Source organism: Oncorhynchus masou, chromosome 22, assembly GCF_036934945.1.
Source record: "Oncorhynchus masou masou isolate Uvic2021 chromosome 22, UVic_Omas_1.1, whole genome shotgun sequence".
NCBI classification, from domain to species: Eukaryota; Metazoa; Chordata; class Actinopteri; order Salmoniformes; family Salmonidae; genus Oncorhynchus; species Oncorhynchus masou.
Genome location: NC_088233.1, coordinates 44,848,669 through 44,871,589, shown reverse-complemented (window position 1 = coordinate 44,871,589; position 22,921 = coordinate 44,848,669). Strand labels below are relative to the sequence as shown.

Below are 22,921 nucleotides of genomic sequence, written 5' to 3'. Positions count from 1 at the left end.
TTTGACTATTGGATGTTCTTATAGGCACTTTAGTATTGCCAGTGCAACAATATAGCTTCCGTGTGCTCTCCTCGCTCCTACCTGGGCTCGAACCAGGAACACAACGACAACAGCCACCCTTGAAGCAGTGTTACCCATGCAGAGCAAGGGGAACAACTATTCCAAGTCTCAGAGCGAGTGACGTTTGAAACGCTATTAGCGCGCACCCAGCTAACTAGCCATTTCACATCACATTGTTACACCAGCATAATCTCGGGAGTTGATATAGGCTTGAAGTCATAAACAGCAGAGCTGCTGGCAAAACGCACAAAAGTGCTGTTTGAATGAATGTTATGAGCCTGCTGCTGCCTACCATCGCTCAGTCAGACTGCTCTATCAAATCATAGAATTAATTATAACATAATAACACACAGAAATGCGAGCCTTAGGTCATTTAATATGGTCGAATCCGGAAACTATCATCTCTAAAACAAGACGTTTATTCTTTCAGTGAAATACGGAACCGTTCCATATTTTATCTAACGGGTGGCATCCATCAGTCTAAATATTCATGTTACATTGCACAACCTTCAATGTTATTTCATAATTACGTAACATTCTTGCAAATTAGTTCGCAATGAGCCAGGCGGCCCAAACTGTTGCATATACCCTGACTCTGCGTGCAATGAACGGAAAGAGAAGTGACACAATTTCATATGGTTAATATTGCCTGCTAACCTGGATTTCTTTTAGCTAAATATGCAGGTTTAAAAATATATACTTCTGTGTATTGATTTTAAGACAGGCATTGGTGTTTATGGTTAGGTACACGTTGGACGAACGACAGTCCTTTTTTGCGAATGCGCACTGCATCGATTATATGCAATGCAGGACATGCTAGATAAACTAGTAATATCATCAACCATGTGTAGTTATAACCAGTGATTTATGATTGATTAAGTTTAATGCTAGCTAGCAACTGCTCGTAAGGCAGGTAGTTAGAGCGGTGGACTAGTTAACCGTAAGGTTGCGAGATTGAATCCCTGAGCTGACAAGGTAAAAATCTGTCGTTCTGCCCCTGAACAAGGCAGTTAACCCACCATTCCTAGGCCGTCATTGAAAATAAGAATGTGTTCTTAACTGACTTGCCTAGTTAAATAAATATTAAATAAAGGTGTAAAAAATAATAATAATAAAAAAATCGCCATCCAAAATTTCCGATTATGAAGACTTGAAATCGGCCCTAATTAATCGGCCATTACAATTAATCGATCGACCTCTAATAGAAATGTATTGGGCTTATTTTGGACAGATTTTAGTGAGAGTGGACCTTCTCGATTCGCCTCTTCCTCTCTGACTGGATCCACCTGCCCCGGGGCGGTACTATGTCTTGAAATCGCTATGAAATCTGCATATTGTGGTTAGCTTACAACCAGGAAATATAGATATATAGATTTCTATCCGGGAGATGCAGAAATGCTTGTATTTGCGTGTAGTGAGGAAATTCTCTTTGTGACACATGTTAATAACATATTAATGGGCATATAAAGTGAAATAACAGAGATGAAATCTCCCTTTAATATTATTTGATCGCTTTTGTCATTGATGAGTGAAATAACAGCTGTGAAATTTCCCTTTAATATATAATGATCACTTTTGTCATGGTTGAGAGAATGCCAAGCTGTCATCAATGCAAAGGGTGGCTATTTGAAGAATCTCGCCTACTCTGTGTCTCACAAAGACACGGAGGTTGGAATCAAAAATCTCAAATAGGGTACTCATCAAACCAAAGTGTTTCTTGGCCCAAGCAATTCTCTTCTTATTATTGGTGTCCTTTAGCATTGGTTTCTTTGCAGCAATTCGATAATGAAGGCCTGATTCACGCAGTCTCCTCTGAACAGTTGATGTTGAGATGTGTCTGTTACTTAAACTCTATGAAGTATTTATTTGGGATGCAATTTCTTAGACTGGTAACTCTAATGAACTTATGTTCTGCAACAGAGGTAACTCTGTGTCTTCGTTTCCTGTGGCGGTCCTCAACAGAGCCAGTTTCATCATAGCTCTTGTTGTTTTTTGCGACTGCACTTGATGAAACTTTCAAAGTACTTGAAATGTTCCATATTGACTGACCTTAATGTCTTAAAGTAATGATGGACTGTCATTTCTCTTTGTTTATTTGAGCTGTTCTTGCCATAATACCGACTTGGTCTTTTACCAAATAGGGTTATTTTCTGTATACCACCCCTACCTTGTCACAACACAACTGATTGGCTCAAACGCATTAAGAAGGAAAGAAATTCCACAAACTAACTTTGAACAAGGCACACCTGTTAATTGAAATGCATTCTAGGTGACTACCTCATGAAGCTGATTGAGAGAATACCAAGAGTGTGCAAAGGTGTTATCAAGGCAAAGGGTGGCTACTTTGAAGAATCTAAAATATATTTTGTTTAACACTTATTTTGGTTACTATACGAATCCGTATCTGTTATATCATATTTTTGATGTCTTCACTATTATTCTACAATGTAGAACCTCATACTGCCTGAGTAATTGTCTCTGCTTGAACATGGACAGAGTTGTAAGCACTCCAATCTCTCCAACTTTTACAACTCAGAAATTATGCTTTTGATACTAGCACTCAGTGTCCCTCCCTCCCATTGCTTTATTTTTTTGCATCTTCTTTTGCTCCCTCTCTCATTTCCAAGTCCCTTTCCTCTCTCGTCCACCTGTCTTACATGGGAGACCAGCTTCTACACATGCTGTAATCTTCTGTTTGATCCCCACAATGCCCCTGTGGTCAACCCCAAACTCTTGAGTTTCCACAGTCCCCTCACTTACGATACCATTCTCAATTCCACTCATGCATAATGGGAGAGCTCTATAATTGTGTGTGTTTGTGGGTGGGGGGAGTGGGCGGACTGAAATGGAAGATATTGTTCAACTGCATTGTCCACCTTGCACCTTGCCTAGTCACTCCAATAACACACTCAGATTGGACTAGTTAGGAATTGTTGTGATAGGTAGCTAAATTCTTTTGCAGGTCCTCTGTGGACCTCCTGTCATAATGAGATTGGCTCTGTGCCAAACCTTGGAGGTGAAAATAGAATGTATTTGTTGATGATAAAGGATTATGGATTGGATCCTTTTGCCGAGGTGTGCAATAAGATTGGCAATTGTAATAAGAGTCTTCAACTTCTCTGTCACAGTGAGGATCAATTGATTCAAACAGCCTCGGTGGACTGCTCTATCCAACATCCCATGTTCTATTTCTATCCAGCCAAGTCGCTGGTGCAATCTCCCTGTCCCCGTCTCTTCTCTCATTCTCATCTCCGGTTCTCTCCTCGTTGTTCTTTTTCGTGTTCTCACCTCTTGCTCTCCTCCCCTATTCTTTCCAGTCTTTTTCTTTCTCCTCTACCTCAACTATCATCAGTTTCCTTTTCCCTCTCCTTTACTTCTCTGCCCCTTTTGCCTCGTCTTCTCCATTGCCTGCTGTGGTCTAGGCGAGTCTAATTCTGCCTCTGGCTTTACCAATCAGCGACCATTAAAAGGAACCATCTCCCTCACATCACCTCAATCAAACATTCACTCTTTCCCTCCACCTTATCTTTTTCTTGCTGTGATCCTCGTCCTTCCCTAACTTCCTCTCTCACACCCCACATCTTGCTATTAATCCTTCCTTCCCCAAGTTCCTTTCCTCACATATTTTCCTCTTTTTTCACCTCCTTTCCTTTTTAAAATTTGTTTTCTTTTCTTTTTTTTTTACAAAACATCAGCATACAAACGACAACATACAGACACACACAAACATCCACATCACCACTGCCCAGACCTACCTGCTCACCCCCCTCCCCCAACTCCAAGGCCCATATTATTCTCCGCCACATGGCCTCAAACTGAACCATTTTGTTTTTTTAGCCAGCGATTTGACTCTGTATGTTGGCAGCAGCCTCTCTATGTTAGTGATGTTTAACAGTCTGATGGCCTTGAGATTGACGCTGTTTTTCAGTTTCTCGGGCCCAGCTTTGATGCACCTGTACTCACCTTGCCTTCTGGATGATAGCAGCGTGAACAGGCAGTGGCTCGGGTGGTTGTTGTCCTTGGTGATCTTTTTGGCTTTCCTGTGATATCGGGTGATGTAGGTGTCCTAGAGGGCAGGTAGTTTCAAATCAAAATCAAATAAAACTTTATTTGCCACATGCGCCGAATACAAGTGTATACTTTACCATGAAATGCTTACTTACAAGCTCTTAACCAACAGTGCAGTTCAAGAAGAAGAACATATTTACCAAGTAGGCTAAAATAAAAAGTAATAATAAAAAGTAACACAATAAGAATAACAATAACAAGGCTATATATAGGGGCCACCGGTCCCGAGTCAGTGTGCAGGGGTACAGGCTAGTTGAGGTAATCTGTACATGTAGGTGGGGGCAAAGTGACTATGAATAACAAAGATATAAAAGTGATAACAAACAAACAGCGAGTAGCAGCAGTGTACAAGGGGGGGGGGTGTCAATGTAAATTGTCCGTTTGCAATTTTTATGAATTGTTCAGCAGTCTAATGGCTTGGGGGTAAAAGCTGTTGAGGAGCCTTTTGGTCCTAGACTTGGCACTCTGATACTGCTTGCCGTGTGGTAGCAGAGAAAACAGTCTAACTTTGGTGACTCTCTGACAATTTTCTGGACTTTCCTCTGACACCGCTTAATATATAGGTCCTGGATGGCAGGAAGCGTGGCCCCAGTGATGTACTGGTCAGATGCTGAGCAGCTGCCATACCAGACGGTGATGCAACTGGTCAGGATGCTCTCGATGGTGCAGCTGTAGAACCTTTTGAGGATCTGGGGACCCATGCCAAATCTTTTCAGTCTCCTGAGGGGGAAAAGGTTTTGTCATGCCCTCTACACAACTGTCTTGGTATGTTTGGACCATGATAGTTTGTTGGTGATGTGGACACCAAGGAACTTGAAACTCTCGACCCGCTACACTACAGCCCCGTCAATGTTAATGGGGGCCTGTTCGGCCTGCCTTTTCCTGTAGTCCACGATCAGCTCCTTTGTCTTGCTCACATTGAGGGAGAGGTTGTTGTCCTGGCACCACACCTGCCAGTTCTCTGATTTCCTCCCTATAGGCTGTCTCATCGTTGTCGGTGATCAGGCCTACCACTGTTGTGTTGTCAGCAAACTTAATGATGGTATTGGTGTCGTGGTTGGCCACGCAGTCGTGGGTGAACAGGGAATACAGGAGGGGACTAAGTACACACCCCTGAGGGGCCCCAGTGTTAAGGATCAGCGTGGCAGGTGTTGCCTACTCTTACCACGAGGGGGCGGCCCGTCAGGAAGTCCAGGATCCAGTTGCAGAGGGAGGTGTTTAGTCCCAGAGTCCTTACCTCAGTGATGAGCTTTGAGGGCGCTATGGCGTTGAACACGTGAGTTGTAGTCAATGAACAGCATTCTCACATAGGTGTTCCTTTTGTCCAGGTGAGAAAGGGCAGAGTGGATTGCGTCATCTGTGGATCTGTTGGGGCGGTATGCGAACTGGAGTGGGTCTAGGGTGTCCGCGAGGATGCTGTTGATGTGAGCCATGACCAGACTTTCAAAGCACATTTTGCCCCGGGAGATGCTTTGTGCAGACCACACTAACCTCTGGAGAGCCTTGCAGTTGAGGGCGGTGCAATTGCAGTACCAGGCGATGATACAGCCCGACAGGATGCTCTTGACTGTGCATCTGTAAAGGTTTGAGTGTTTTAGATGACAAGCCAAATGTCTTCAGCCTCCTGAGGTTGAAGAGGCGCTGTTGCGCCTTATTCATCACACGGTCTATGTGGGTGGACCATTTCAGTTTATCTGTGATGTGTATGCCGAGGAACTTAAAACTTTCCACCTTCTCCACTGCTGTCCCGTCTGTGGATTAGGGGGGGGTTCATCTCCTTTGTTTTGTTTACATTGAGAGGTTATTTTCTTGACACCACACTCCGAGGGCCCTCACCTCCCTGTAGGCTGTCTCGTTGTTGTTGGTAATCAGGCCTACCACTCTAGTGCCGTCTGCAAACTTGATGACTGAGTTGGGTGAACAGGGAGTATAGGAGGGCTGAGAATGCACCCTTGGGGGCCCCAGTGTTCAGGATCAGTGGTGGTGGAGATGTTGTTTCCTACCTTCACCACCTGGGGGCGGCCCGTCAAAGTCTAGGACCCAGTTGCACAGGGCGGGGTCGAGAACCAGGGTCTCGATCTTAATGACGAGTTTGGAGGGTACTACAGTTGAAGTCAGAAGTTTACATACACCTGAGCCAAATACATTTGAGGTCAGGGCTTTGTGATAGCCACTCCAATACCTTGACTTTGTTGTCCTTAAGCCATTTTGCCACAACTTTGAAAGTGTGCTTGGGGTCATTGTCCATTTGGAAGACCCATTTGAGACCAGGCTTTAACTTCCTGACTGATGTCTTGAGATGCTGCTTCGATATATACACATAATTTTCCATCCTCATGATGCCATCTATTTTGTGAAGTGCACCAGTCCCTCCTTCAGCAAAACACCCACACAACATGATGCTGCCACTCCCGTGCGTCACGGTTGGGATGGTGTACTTTGGCTTGCAAGCCTCCCCTTTTTTTCATCCAAACATAACAATGGTCATTATGGCCAAACAGTTCTATTTTTGTTTCATCAGACCAGAGGACATTTCTCTAAAATGTACGATCTTTGTCCATATGTGCAGTTGCAAAGTGTAGTCTAGCCTTTTTAATGGTGGTTTTTGGAGCAGTGGCTTCTTCTTGCTGAGCGGCCTTTCAGGTTATGTCGATATTGGACTTTTTTTTACTGTGGATATAGATGCTTTTGTACCTGTTAACTCCAGAATCTTCACAAGGTCCTTTGCTGTTGTTCTGGGATTGATTTGCACTTCGCACCAAAGTATGTTCATCTCTGGGAGACAGAACGTGTCTACTTCCTGAGCGGTATGACAGCTGCGTGTTCCCATGGTGTTTATACTTGCGTACAATTGTTTGTACAGATGAACGTGGTAACTTCAGGCATTTGGAAATTTCTCCCAAGGATGAACCAGACCTGTGGAGGTCTACAACTTTTTTTCTGAGGTCTTGGCTGATTTCTTTTGATTTTCCCATGATGTCAAGCAAAGAGGCACTGAGTTTGAAGGTAGGCCTTGAAATACATCCACAGGTACATTTAACATTACATTTAAGTCATTTGGCAGACGCTCTTATCCAGAGCGACTTACAAATTGGTGAATTCACCTTATGACATCTAGTGGAACAGCCACTTTACAATAGTGCATCTAAATCATTTAAGGGGGGGGTGAGAAGGATTACACCTCCAATTGACTCAGGCTAATTGACATAATTATGTCATGGCTTTAGAAGCTTCGGATAAATTATCTGGAATTTTCCAAGCTGTTTAAAGGCACAGTCAACTTAGTATATGTGATCTTCTGACCCACTGGAATTGTGATTAAGTGAAATAATCTGTCTGTTGTTGTAGAGGTCCTAACCGACTTGCCAAAACTAAAACGTGTTTTAATGACTCTAACCTTGTATGTATACTTATGACTTCAACTGTATATTTTGCCAAGGCGGAGAGGAGTGGCCGAGACCGAAAAGCGTGTTGGACGTATTCATTCAGGCTACAAGTATAGGAGGCCTATTGACAATCACAGAATGTCAAAACAATACATGCTGTCGCTTTTAAAGTCATCAAATTGTGAGTTTTGGATGCTGGAATTATTTTGTGAGTGGATGAACGTGGCAGGGTAGCCTACAGGAGGGGCTATTTGAATTGATTGTTTGACAATCAGATGAAAACAACGTCATGACTGGTTGTGTTTATGCCACATTAAAATCCTAGAGGAAAACCTGGTTCAGTCTGCTTTCCACCAGACACTTGAAGATTATTCACCCAACAGCAGGACACTAACCTAAAATACATGGCCAAATCTACATTGGAGTTGATTTCCAAGAAGACCGTGAATGTTCCTGAGTGACCAAGTTACAGTTTTAACTTGAGTCTACTTGACCTCAATTACATTCGCACAGTATTCTGGATAGTAGCTCATTTCTCGCTTAAGGTCTTATTCGGGATAAGCTGTTTACATGCAACTTTGATATCCCACTCATGAGTATCCCTGTTTTCATGAATAAACACAATATACCTAATTTAAGTTAATATGGGTTAAATGGAATATTAACTGACATATGGACACTGACTGTAGGCCTATAACCTCTCACATGTAGCCTAATATAATATTAACTGACATCTGGACACTGACTGTAGGCCTATAACCTCTCACATGTAGCCAAATATAATATTAACTGACATCTGGACACTGACTGTAGGCCTATAACCTCTCACATGTAGCCAAATATAATATTAACTGACATATGGACACTGACTGTAGGCCTATAACCTCTCACATGTAGCCAAATATAATATTAACTGACATATGAACACTGACTGTTGGCCTATAACCTCTCACATGTAGCCAAATATAATATTAACTGACATATGAACACTGACTGTAGGCCTATAATGTCATGTCTTGTTATGTCTGTCCTTTCTCTTCATTAACCTTCTCTGTCTCTCATTCTTCAGCTGTTCTACATCTTCCCTAACTAGCTCATTCACCCTTTCCCCACCTGTTCTCTCTTCCCCCTCTGATTAATTTCTCTCTCTGTTCCTGCTACTTTCAGTGTCTGATTCTTGTTTGTGTTTTTGATGCCAAATAAGCTACCTAACTGCCTGGCAGATGCATCCTGCACTATACTAACGTTCTTTTTGTTCCGCTGACAACAAGAGGATTTATGCCATTCCTGTTTTTCATTAAAGAACTCTGTTTTCAAAACCGCTTTTGGGTCTTCACTCAAGTTCATAACAGAAGAATCAGACCAAGAATGGACCCAGCGGCATTTCTCCGCCGTCGAGATCCAGGGAGCGATGCTAGGCACTGAGAGGAATTGTCTGGCTCGACATGCCGTTGAGACCCTAACCTCTCATCATTCCAGGGTTTCCGAGTCTCCGGAGCCAGGATCAACAACCCGCCGTGTTAACTGAGTGCCATTCCTCACTCAGTGAACAACACTGACTGTAGGAGCGCAGCCCGCATCGCCTACGTCATTTCTCTCCTTAACCTCTCTGGGAGGCGAGGGCTGATGTAGCCAAATATAGGACTTTATGATACGGGTTTTTGACCGTTCTGTTTTTGGCGAGGAGGCTTCCCTATGTCACGATCTGATTATTCTGTTGAGGCCTCTCGCTGCCTCTAGTGACTGGAACCGGCTTTGCTCGCTCGTTTTCTGGACTCCTCGTCGATTAAGGATGAGATCCTCTCCCGGGAAGTCTGGACTCCTTAATAGCTCTCGCTATATAAACTTTGATCTTCGTCGCCGATGGAAAGGAGCTGCGTTCTCCGTTGCTCCCCTCTCCACATCACTGCCACCTGCCGCATCACTGCCACCCTCCTCCGCCTCGGATGCTGAGCCTATGCAGCTGGGGGGTATCCGCATCTCGGGCCAAGGAGAGGGAACCAAATATGCGGCTCCGCTGGTCATTTTGTCACCTCATGTCCAGTAAAAGCCAGAGCTCATCAGTAAGAGGAGGGCTACTGGTGAGCGCAACTACTCAGGCCTCTCCTTCTGGATCAACTACCTTTCCGGTCCATCTCCGCTGGCCCGGTTCATCTGCTTCCTGCAGTGCCTTGATAACTCTGGGGCGGAATGGATGGGCTAACATGACATTCTCTCAGACAGTTAGGGGAGCCCACTTGTTCGCTTTAGATGGTAGTTCTCTCCCCAAGATTCAGCGTGATAACCCTCACTGTCTCTGGTAATCATAGTTTCTTTTTTAATTTTTCGCACCTTTTACACCTGTTGTTTTGGGTCATCCCTGGCTAGTGCGCCATAACCCTTCTATAATTGGTCTAGTAATACTATCCTATCCTGGAATGTTTCTTGTCATGTAACCTGTTTAATGTCTGCTATCCCTCCTGTTTCCTCTGTCTCTTCTTCACAGGAGGAGCCTGGCTACAACACGATCTGCGCACGGTGTTCAGTCGTTCCAAGGCCACTTCTCTCCCTCCACACCGGTCGTATGACTGTAATTGATCTCCTTCCGGGAACTACTCCCCCGGGACTCTCTATCGGCTCCCGAACGTAAGGCTCTCGAGGATTATTTGTCGGTTTCGCTCGCGCCGGTAATAGTCTCCTCCTCCTCTCCCGCCGGATTTTTTTTTGTTCAGAAGAAGGACGGGTCCCTGCGCCCATGCGTGGATTATCGATGAATGACATAACAGTTAAGAATCGTTATCCGCTTCCTCTTATGTCTTCAGCCTTCGAGATCCTGCAGGGAGCCAGGTTTTTCACCAAATTGGACCTTCGTAGCCTACCATCTTGTGCGCATCAGGGAGGGGGACGAGTGGAACCTTTAACACTCCGTTAGGGCACTTTGAATACCGGGTTCTTCCTTTCGGCCTCGTTATATGTCTTTCAGGCACTAGTTAACGACGTCCTGAACATGCTGAACATTTTTGTTTTCGTTTACATGGACGATATCCTGATTTTTTCACCGTCTCTCTCGATTCATGTTCAGCACGTTCCTCAGCGCCTTTTGGAGAACTGTCTTTATGTGAAGGCTGAGAAGTGCACTTTTCATGTCTGTCCATTTGGTTCCGTTATTTCCGCTGAGGGCATTAATGGATCCCGAAGGTCCAGGCTGTCATTGAAAGTCAGCGTCGATGCAGCGCTTTCTGGGCTTCGCTAATTTCTATCGTCGTTTCATCCGTAATTTCGGTCAGGTGGCAGCTCCTCTCACAGCCCTTACTTCTGTTAAGACGTGCTTTAAGTGGTCCGTTTCCGCCCAGGGAGCTTTTGATCTTCTTAAGAATCGTTTTACATCCGCACCTATTCTTGTTACACCTGACATCTCTAGACAGTTTGTTGTTGAGGTTGACGCGTCAGAGGTGGGCGTGGGAGCCATTCTTTCTCAGCGCTCTCTCTCTGACGGCAAGGTCCATCCTTGCGCGTTTTTCTCTCATCGCTTATCGCCGTCAGAACGTAACTATGATGTTGGTAATCGCGAACTGCTCGCCATCCGCTTAGCCCTAGGCGAATGGCGACAGTGGTTGGAGGGCGACCGTTCCTTTTGTCGTTTGGACTGACCATAGGAACCTTGAGTTCATCCGTTCAGCCAAACGACTTAATGCGCGTCAGGCTCGTTGGGCTCTGTTTTTCGCTCGTTTCGAGTTTGTTATTTCTTATCGTCCGGGCTCAAAAAACACCAAACCTGATGCTTTATCTCGTCTCTTCAGTTCTTCTGAGGTCTCCACCGACCCCGATGGGATTCTCCCTGAGGGGCGTGTTGTCGAGTTGACTGTCTGGGGAATTGAGAGGCAGGTAAAGCAAGCACTCGCTCACACTCCGTCGCCGCGAGCTTGTCCTAGGAACCTTCTGTTCGTTCCCGTTCCTACTCGTCCGGCCGTTCTTCAGTGGGCCCACTCTGCCAAGTTAGCCGGCCACCCCGGCGTTCGGGGTTTTTGCTTCCATTCGCCAGCGTTTCTGGTGGGCCACTCGGGAACGTGACGCGCGTCGATTTGTCGCCGCTTGTTCGGTCTGCGCGCAGACTAAATCTGGGAACTCTCCTCCTGCCGGCCGTCTCAGACCGCTTCCCATTCCCTCTCGACCGTGGTCTCACATCGCTTTAGATTTTATCACCGGACTGCCTTCATCAGCGGGGAAGACAGTTATTCTTACGGTTGTCGATAGATTCTCTAAGTCATTTCATTCCTCTCGATAAGCTCCCTTCTGCTAAGAGACGGCTCAGATCATTATCGAGAATGTTTTCCGAATTCATGGCCTTCCGTCTGACGTCGTTTCCGACAGAGGCCCGCAGTTCACGTCTCAATTTTGGAGGGAGTTTTGCCGTTTGATTGGGGCTTCCGTCAGTCTCTCGTCCGGCTTTCATCCCCAGTCTAACGGTCAAGCCGAACGGGCCAATCAGACTGTTGGTCGCATTTTACGAGTCTTTCTTTTCGTAACCCTGCGTCTTGGTCAGAACAGCTCCCCTGGGCATAACAACTACCGGTCTATCCCCTTTTCAGAGTAGCCTCGGGTACCAGCCTCCGCTGTTCTCAGCTCGCCGATCCTGCGTCCCCTCCGCTCAGGCTTTTGTCCAGCGTTGCGGCGCACCTGGAAGGGGGTCAGGTCGGCACTTTGCCGTAATAAGACTGTGAGGGCCGCTAATACGTAGGACCAAGAGTCCTAGATATTGTTGCGGTCAAATTGGCTCTCCACTCAGAACCTTCCCCTTAAGACAGCTTCTCGCAAGTTGGCCCCGCGGTTCATTGGTCCGTTCCGTATTTCTCAGGTCATTAATCCTGTCGCAGTGCGACTTATTCTCCCGCGCTATCTTCGTCGCGTTCACCCGGTCTTCCATGTCTCCTGTGTTAAGCCCGTTCTTCGCGCCCCCGCTCGTCCCTCCCCCCATCCTTGTCGAGGGCGCACCCATCTACAGGGTTCGTAAGATTTTGGACATGCGCCCTCGGGGCCGTGGTCATCAGTACCTAGTGGATTGGGAGGGGTACGGTCCTGAGGAGAGGAGTTGGGTTCCCTCTCGGGACGTGCTGGACCGTTCGCTGATCGATGATTTCCTCCGTTGCCGCCAGGTTTCCTCCTCGAGTGCGCCAGGAGCGCTCGGTGAGTGGGGGGTACTGTCATGTCTTGTTATGTCTGTTCCTGTCCTTTCTCTTCATTCTGTCTCTCTCTGCTGGTCTTTTTAGGTTACCTTCTCTGTCTCTCATTCTTCAGCTGTTCTACATCTTCCCTAACTAGCTCATTCACCCTTTCCCCACCTGTTCTCTCTTCCCCCTCTGATTAGGTCTCTATTTCTCTCTCTGTTCCTGCTACTTTCAGTGTCTGATTCTTGTTTGTGTTTTTGATGCCAGAAGCAAGCTGTCGTCTCGTTTGCTTCCACCTTGTCCTGTCCTGTCGGAGTCTGCCTGGCAGATGCATCCTGCACTATACTAACGTTCTTTTTGTTCCGCTGACAACGTTGGAAGAGGATTTATGCCATTCCTGTTTTTCATTAAAGAACTCTGTTTTCTGTTAAAACCGCTTTTGGGTCTTCACTCAAGTTCATAACATATAACCTCTCACATGTAGCCTAATATAATATTAACTCCTGCAGAATAATGCATTTCTTTCAGTGAAATTATACAACCGATGTTATATTTGTCTCAGAAATAGAAGTGGAGAAATAGGATTTCTTTCTTGTGTTCTCTTTGACACTGTTATGCAAGCAGACAGTATTTCAACAACATAAAATATGCACCAAAGACCAACTGAAGTCTTATCAGAAGCGTGTTTCATCGTTTTCTGAACTTTTCATTTCCATAAAACCTGTCAAACTGATGACAATTGGACATTTTGCGCAGGACCAATCATTCGACTGTTTTGTAGTTTTTGTGTTTTCTTCCCAGTCCCTAAATGAAACAGACAACTTTACCAGTGTTAACTTGATTACTAATGCATTCATTCTGTCGTTGTAAGACATTTTTCTGGTGAGCACTACTTTATTTAGTCTTCTGGGTCAACAAGTTATGACAGAAGAGAACCTGCATGTATCTATCTAACTATAGTTGGCAAACAAATGCTCTACCAAATGTCAGAAATTATAACATGGCCTACCAAATGTCGAAAACTTATAAGCAGAAACCTGTCTAAATTGGGGGTGAATAACTTACTCCGTACTGGACCGTATAGTCTACTGGTATCAGCAAAATAAATTATTATGGTGGATCAAACTGTGCAGAGTGCCTACTTTTTGACGTGATTTGTTTGACAATCAGATGACAACATCATCACACAACACCCATGACAACTGAGCCTGTGCAGACCGCAAAAAAACAGTAAATGGGATAAAATGTTTACATGCCACAGTATCCCTTCTAAGGTCAGCATATTATTCGGGTTTCTCATAACCGGAATACAAGCTTTTTCGGTCTATTGTAAATGGGATATTATATATTTTTATGCGTCAACTCATAAACAGAATACTAGAGTATTCCGATTTAATTACGGGATATTGGTGACCTTTGCAAGGCATTGTATTTGCGGGGTACAGAGATAGGAGAAAACTGTGCATGTAAACTGACCACATTTACATGCAGTTTTCTCCTATCTCTGTACCCCACAAATACAATTATTTATAAGGTCCCCCCAGTCGAGCAGTGAATGTCAAACCCAGGTTCAACTACAAAGACCAGGGAGGTTTTCCAATGCCTTGCAAAGAAGGTCACCTATTGGTAGATGGGTAAAAATCTAAAAAAGCAGACATTGAATATCCCTTTGCATAGTAAAGTTATTAATTACACTTTCGATGGTGCATCAATACACCCAGTCTCTACAAATATACAGGCGTCCTTCCTAACTCAGTTGCTGGAGAGGAATAAAAACCACTCTGGGATTTCACTATCGGGTGGCTTTGAAACTGTTAGAGTTTAAGGTCTATACCAGTATCTCAATACTTGTTAATATCGTGGCATGGAAGCAAAATACAAAGCGGATTTAACTTCTTTAGAAAAACAGCCCGAATGTTGTAAACATAATTATGTCACCATTCATTTTTCAAGTTATAGCACACAATTGTGTGTGTGTGTGTGTGTGTGTGTGTACAGTGCCTTGCGAAAGTATTCGGCCCCCTTGAACTTTGCGACTTTTTGCCACATTTCAGGCTTCAAACATAAAGATATAAAACTGTATTTTTTTTGTGAAGAATGGGACACAATCATGGGACAAGTGGGACACAATCATGAAGTGGAACGACATTTATTGGATATTTCAAACTTTTTAAAGAAAATGTGGCAAAAGGTCGCAAAGTTCAAGGGGGCCGAATACTTTCGCAAGGCACTGTATGTACAGCAGGTTTTTAAAAGGACCAATGACTTCGGTCTGCTTCATGTTAAAAAAAATCCATGGAAAAAATATTGAGATACTGGTATCGTCACAACCTTACTTGCCATGCGATGGAACTGATGTTGCCATGACGATGCTTGGCGATGTCATGCACTGAGTGGGGTGCAGTCAACACGCTGTTACCAATAGAGGGGTGAAAAAGAAGAGTGTGTGTGTTAGACTGTAACACTATCTTCCGCTAGGATAGAGGAAAACTGTTACCTCTGGTCCCCGCAATATCCGTAAATAGCTGTGTGCACACATACAGACGTGGCCTGCTGTCATCGCAGCATCTGCCTGCGAGTGTGTGTGTGTTCAGATCACAATAGAACACATTCATCTTTGCTGCTCTCAGACAGACGCAGGGCAGGCAACACACAATTACTCAATTAAATGTCCGGACTGTAGTGGAGCAGGTCCACCCACCATGCCCTGCTGTGCTCTGAGACTAATGAAGACGAAGTGGAGAGAGAACCCAGAAGGAAGGCGGGCATGGAGCACACCGGCATCTGGCAAACACTGAAAACCCTGCATACTTATCACACTTTTCCATACTACAGATGGGCAGGTGTGTGTGTGTGTGTTGGCACAGTTTCATTCTTGAAACATGTAACATTTATAACATTTCAGTAAGGGGCCAACCATGGCCTGAAAAGACAACTTTAAAAAAAAAAAGAAGCAAATAAAATAAATTTTTATTATGGTTATGGTTTCCTAGGGCGGATGTATTTTCTGTCTTCCTTGTCTGACACAGACTGGTCTGTCGCTAGAACAGTTCCTTACCACATATCAACACAACAATGCTTCCTCCTCATTCTTAACATACACTTATCAGTATATTTAATACCATAATCTATTCCTATCTACCCATGTCCCACTTGAGAAAATTAAAAGAATGTACACTGAGAACACCTGCTTAAGAACACCTGCTCTTTCCATGACAGACTGACCAGGTGAAGGCTACTGTATGATCCCTTATTGATGTCTGTGTAGATGAAGGGGAGGAGACAGGTTAAGAAAGATTTTTATGCATTGATTGTGGATTGTGTATGTGTGCCATTCATTATGCATTGAGACATGGATTGTGTATGTGTGCCATTCAGAGGGTGAATGGGCAAGACAAAAGGTGTAAGTGCCTTTTTGAATGTGGTATGGTAGTAGGTACCAGGTGCACCGGCTTGTGTCAAGATGTGCAACACTGCTGGGTTTAACACGCTCAACAGCTTCCTGTGTGTATCAAGAATGGTCCACCACCCTAAGGACATCCAGCCAAGTTGACACAACTGTGGGAAGCATTGGAGTTAACATGGACCAGCATCCCTGTGGAACGCTTTCAACACCTTGTAGAGTCCATGCCCTTGACCAATTGAGGCTGTTCTGGGGGAAAAGGGGGGGGGGTTAGGGGGTAAACTCAGTGTGTAGTGATGGAGCAGGAGAGATTGCAGAGAGGGATTGCGTGATCGTGAAATAGAGAGGCGAGGGAGGCATGAAAGCAGAGGTAAAGGGCAGGGGTTGGTAGGGGATTTACAGAATGGATGAGGTGAATGTGAGAGAGAAGAAAAAAGGCTTTGTTGAGAAAGGTGTAGAAAGGGTGAAAAAATGTGTGGATAGAAAGATCGATAAATAGCTTTTGTACACTGAAAATGTACAACGTACAGAGATGGAGCAAGGCTGTAGGAGACAATGGGAAAGTGTGGAAATGGAGAGGAGAAATAGAGAGTGAATGAAAGGGATGGCTCTCCACAGTGGAAACTGCTTCTGGCGTCCTCTGATGTCACAAGTGCGCGCTCCATTAGCTTTCATAATGGCTCTCAGAAGGACCATGCAGCCGACTCCATTTGTGGAAAGAAGTATCAAACCAGTGGCGTCAAATGGCTAAATGCTGTTTTTCGGGAGGCAGGCCAGATGCAACTTTGTCTTGGCGACATGGAGCTCTGCTAAGAGTGAGTAAATACATGCCCAAGGTGACACAGGGAAAGGTTGTTATATCTGTTGCTAACACATGGTTCTTGCAGGTATGTCCGTTCAGTCTGGCAGCCATGGACAAACAGGTTGATATAAGAGCCTTTAATGCCCAGGAGATTAGCCTCATTCTGCCACACACACACAACTTAGTATTTTCCACATGGAAAGGACCACTGGGCAATGCATTAGTGACTGACATTGAGCTGACTGACACACCTGGCTGTGTCTATTGATCTGCTACCCTGAGGGAATTGCTGGTTGCCAAACAAGCTTTTAATTGTTCTGAATGATCTGTGGAGTTTCTGAGGAGAGGAAGACTTTGTGATTCGAATACATTCACACACACACACAGACAGACTGACACCTCAGTGCACACCTCCCACCCCACTCTACACACATTCTCAGGTTCAGTGGAGATGAACATTGTACATTCCACTGGAAAATACACTCCCAACCTGTTGAAACATCATTTTTCCTAGTCATGTAATCTGGAACACTATTTATCTGCCACCTGTGTGTAATGCATGGTGATGAATTATGAGTCTTGATATGAACGTTCATAACGGATCATGGCTCCTAAACATTATACTGTTATTATGCTTGTTTGTGTAACTTCACAGTTACGCCCTATTGACAGGTGATGCATCAATAACGGTTCCCACTGACAAATGTGTCCCGCCATGAAATGGAGGTGACCTCCAAGAGAAGACCGATCTCTGTTACGTGAAATCTGCCTGTTGAGTTTCAGCTCAATTTATGTCTGTACCTCTCTTAGAGGCCTTGTCCAGAGAACAGTATCCCTTGGATTGACCTGTTCTGTCAGACTCTCTTATTTCTCAGTGAAGAGAGGCTGTTTGGTAGAGAGGTACCAATGAAGACAATGTCAGAGCACCTTGCTCCAGGGCTTTGTCACCCCATGTTAGACTCAAGTTGCAGTGCTTTGCGTCACACTTTTTCTAGAGGCCACCCTATGGCCAAGTACTTTTTTTGGGCATACACACACCCATTATTTTATTTTTTTCTCTCTGTCTCTCTTTCTCTCTCATATTACCATCCCTAATCAAAGAGGCTATCAACAATCAGGTTGCTAACAAAGTTGCCCCTTTTCATTGCAGTGCTTTCATTTCAGCTGACTCACTTTTGTCAGAGCATTCCTATTGAAAATGAGGAGATAAGACTTGGAGCTAAACGGTTTTTAAAGACTAGGAATAACAATGACCACTCGTACATCTGCATTCCTCCAGCTTGCTAGTAGCCACACTTGAAAGGCTAAACACACAAGTTGCTTATGTTGTGGAAAACCAATTTTGGAACAAGGCTTCTCACACTGGGGCTGGAGGCGGGAGATAAAGTCGCTGTCCACATTGTCTCAGTAAGAAACATCAATATTTATTTGATTTATGTTTTTGTAGCTTGCAGTCACAGTGCTACTGTCAATGGGAAGAAGACTGCCTCTGCCCTCATACATATGCAATGGCAGAGAAAGAGAAAGCTACTATGTTTTATTATTTTTTGTTATGAAAACAACATGTTGGCAAAAAGCATTGCCTTAGGACACCAATAGTAATCATTAGAGAATCTCTGAACAAGAATGATAAGGACTGATGGCGTTTTTGAAATGGTTGCCTCTGTGTTTTGGGGGTTCTATTCTTGCAATGGTTTCTTCTGGGAAATAGTTCATTCCACTTATTGCCATGATATGGCGAAGTAGATTCATCATTCCATCAACACTCTGAATTGGTTGTCAAGCACCCAAAGCCTCTACCATGACTAAAAGGGAAACTGCAGAAAATACACAATAGTTAAATTCCATTCAAAAGCATTTCAGGCACTTGAAGTCTTGTCACAGAGTAGTACTACTCTGCAAATAAATTGAATGTGCCAAACAGAAAATAAAGGAAGACAATGAAGGATTTTTTATTTTATTATTATTTTCCTTTCTGAATGAATGTATGTTCCTATTGTGCTTTCTTGAAGTCTCTACCACAAGGCCTACATGAGGGTGTTTATAATAGCTAGTAATGACAGCTTATGTCAGTTTCTAACAGCACTGTCTCTCTCTCTCTCTCAGCTGAATAAGCAGCAGCTGCAGGCGGTACAGGATCATTTCCAGGCCTTCCTGAACGGGGACACACAGATGGTGGCGGACGAGGCCTTCTGCAACGCCGTGCGCAGCTACTATGAGGCAAGAGCTCACCCACCTCACCCGTGCGCCAAAAATGACTAGCTTCCATTGTGGTATGCTGTACTGCCTGGAGTCCAGTAAGGGTTGCAATTCTCCAAAATGACCACACTTGTTTGCCAAGCAGTTGTTATTTTTAGCTGTACTGTCTAGCAGATGTTCTTTAGAAGAAGGGCCTTACCTCTTGTGTTTTTCAATTTCGCACGACTCACCCATTCAACTTGTCAAAGAAAACCACAGGTGTCAGTGGTGCAATCTCGATAAAGGCTTTTTCTCTCCCACTTAATATCAGTTATGTGGCCACCCTCACTCCCACAGTCTGCCTGGAGAGGGTGAGAGGTCATTTCACTCATATGGGCAGTTTTGTAATTAACGTTATTGCAAGTGTCTGGTGAAAAACATTAGAAATCGATCAGCTGATGCTAACAGTTTATGTGTGGGGGGATTCTGAAGAGGAGGGTGCTCTCAAACATCTTTGCGCCCTCTTTCTCAATATGTCTATCACTGTTTAATTTCCTTTTGTCTACTACTATCTTTCCATCACTCTCTGTCACTTTTTGTCATTTTCTTTCCTCTTTTTCCCCCCCCTCTTTTGTATACTCTATTTGGGAGATTCCTCTCGAGACTAGAACAACAACAAAAGACCTTGATTTTGGGGATTTTCACAAAATGTAATCGATAGAATGGTTATTTGGAGGACGGATTGTTGACATACAGTGCCTTCCGAAAATATTCATACCCCTTGATTTATTCCACATTTTGTTACAGCCTGAATTTGTCTCACCCATCTACACGCAATACCCCATAATGACAAAGTGGAAACATGTTTTTTTTACATTTTTGAAAATGTATTAAAAAATATCTAATTTTACGCAGGTATTCAGACACCTGAGTACATGCTGCTAGAATCACCGTGACTTGGAGTCCCACAGGGTGGCACACAATTGGCCCAGCGTTGTCCAGGTTAGGGGAGGGTTTGGCTGAGGGGCTTAAGTTTGCTCATCGCGCTCTAGCGACTCCTTGTGGTGGGCCAGGCACCTGCAGGCAGAATTCGGTCGTCAGTTGAACAGTGTTTCCGCCGACACATTGGTGCGGCTGGCTTCCGGATTAAGGAGCGCGGTTTGACGGGCCGTGTTTCGAGAAACGCATGACTCAACCTTTGCCTCGAGCCCGTTAGGGATGAGACAAGATTGTAATTTGATATCACAAAATTGGGGAGACAAAGGGGGGCATATCTTTACTCCTGAGCCTATGTAGGCTTGCCATAACAAAGGGGTTAAATACTTATTGACTCAACACATTTCAGCTTTTAATTTTGTCAAAATATAATTCCACTTTGACATTATGGTGTGTAGGCCAATGTCACAAAATCTCAATTTAATCCATTTTAAATTCAGGGTGTAATACAACAAAGTCGAGGGGTGTGAATACTTTCTCAAGTCACTGTATATTTGACATTTGTATTTTAAAGCATAATTGAGAAATAATTTATTGACGTTGGAATATTTAGCACATTTTGGCCACGTTAGGGGAAGCTAAACTCATCTTGCTTTGTAGGTGCTACTAAGAAATAATTGGTGTCATATGAAGCTTTACCGCTTGCTCTGTAACATGTGACGTGCTCTATCATAATTAGTCATAAGTCACGCTAGCCAATTAGCATAGCACATGCACATTTTGTGAAAAATATTGACTGTCTATTTTGGGATTAAAACAGAATTCACTAGAACAACATGTTTTCTAGCTAACCCAAGTTGTTTGAATGTTCAAAGCCTCTGATGATAAGAAGATCCTTCAAAATAAGTCATTGGCTAGCTAACAAGCTAGCTTACCAGCTGTTTTCACTTGCTAGCTCACCCCTTTTTTCTCCCCCATTTCATGGTATCCAATTGGCAGTTAGTCTTGTCTCATCGCTGCAACTCCCATATGGACTCGGGAGAGGCGAATGCCGGGAGACGTGTGTCCTCCGAAACACAACCCAGCCAAGCGCACTGCTTCTTGACACAATGCCCACTTAACGCGAAAGCCAGCTGCAGCAATGTGTCAGAGGAAACACCGTACACCTGGCGCCGTGTCAGCGTGCACTGCGCACAGCCCGCCACAGGAGTCCCTAGGACTGGACATCCCTGTCGATGGGACAAGGACATCCCTGTCGGCCAAACCCTCCCCTAACCTGGACACCGCTGGGCCAATTGTGCGCCACCCCATGGGTCTCCCAGTTGCGGCCGGCTACGACAGAGCCTTGACTCGAACCCAGAATCTCTAGTGGAACAGCTAGCACTGCGATGCATTGCCTTAGACCACTGTGCCACTCAGGAGGCCCTCAAACTATTTCTTAAACACATTACCCATCTAGCTAGCATATTGTATTGTACAACATTTAAATGATTAGCAAGCAAGCTACAATGTATGCCAAATAACAGACATAATGTCTTCTACAGTAGCATGTTGTGACTTGCAGAACATATACAGCTCCGCACAAAAAACTTAACTTCAGGGGTCATTTTCTTTAAACAGCTGATCGGGGATATCTCTGGTGTAATTAGCTCTGCTGTGCTGAATTCTAACACTTGATACACATGTTATACATCGTTTTGAAGCCTAGAACCTTCTCTTTTCAACCCTATATAGAGCTCAAAATGTTTGTTGGGGTCAATACGACTGATTTATTATAGAGCAGGTCACACATGAGTAGGGTCCGTTTATTTTCTGGCCAAATTAATATTTCCTATTAAATGACAAGATAAAAAATGTTTAGAATAAGCAAGTAAAGGGTTGTTCCTCATTTATTTGAATCTGAAATCAAACAACACGTAAACAATTTCCTTTTTTGTTTTCAGTGTCTAAAGGAAATTTTGTGCTTTCGATAATCAGTTCTGGTTCAATTAATATTTGGCTTCCTAACAACACAGAACATTTTAAATCGGTTGTTCTTAATGTTTTTGATCTGCATATGAAATCGAATAAACTGATAAATGTCATAGATTTGAGTTTCTCATTCCAATTATTGACAATCACTGTAGTCGGTCATGTGATCAGTTCAAATTGGCCTAGGTCAGTGAGACAGCCACTTCCACAACTTTTACAAATTACAGCCTTATGCACTTTAACCTGTAGCCTATATGCATCTTGTTGCATTTTGCACACATCCATCCTATTCTGTCCATTACATGTAATGTCAGTTGATTGGCTATGCTGCAAAATTAATCTAATCACTGTGAGTCAAAGATGGACAATGTTGCGTTTTTTTGTTGTTGACAAAACGGACCACAGATCAAATGACTGCACTGAGCTGACTGTTTAAAAAAAATACAAAAAAAACGTAGATGACAAGGGAGATGTTTTGTGTGCTAAGGAACAAGGCACGTAGCAAAGTACTGTCGGAATAAAGTAGTGTCATGTGAGAAGTGTGGCAGACGTAACCACAAGGCCATATGTGAGTATGAGAGAGAGGAAAGGGCTAATGTTAACCTACCCACTGACGCGGGGATCTGTAACAGTATTGTAGAAATTACAGCACGGTTAGACAGCTACAGTATGGATAGAGATACCAGTCCAGAGAGTTTACTTTTATCATTCAATGACACTACCAGTTATAGGCCAAGAGATACTTAATCTCCATTCATTTGGCTGACATGCCAAAACAGATCACATGTAACAGAGAAAAAGTTAGATTAAGCAATATCAGAAATGGTCTGTAGATGTGGCATTTCCAGCATCTCCATAAGTGTGCACTTCAGTTATGAAGGTGGCAGGAGAAGAATTACACACAGAATGTGAGGATAAAGGTCTGCACCTAGCGGATACAGCCTTGAGTTGCATGGAGTCACAAGAATTGGGA

The 22,921-nt window shown here is 44.0% G+C and overlaps 1 protein-coding gene across 1 annotated transcript in view; it reads left to right on the top strand.

Moving 5' to 3' along the window:
- LOC135508855 (calcium-dependent secretion activator 1-like) overlaps positions 1-19,125 on the top strand; it is a 51,844-nt gene extending 32,719 nt beyond the window's left edge. The window contains exon 2 of the mRNA XM_064929059.1: positions 18,970-19,125. Within this exon, the coding sequence (XP_064785131.1) occupies positions 18,970-19,125 (156 nt within the window). The remainder of the gene's footprint in view (positions 1-18,969) is intronic.
- The last annotated feature ends 3,796 nt before the right edge of the window (positions 19,126-22,921 follow it).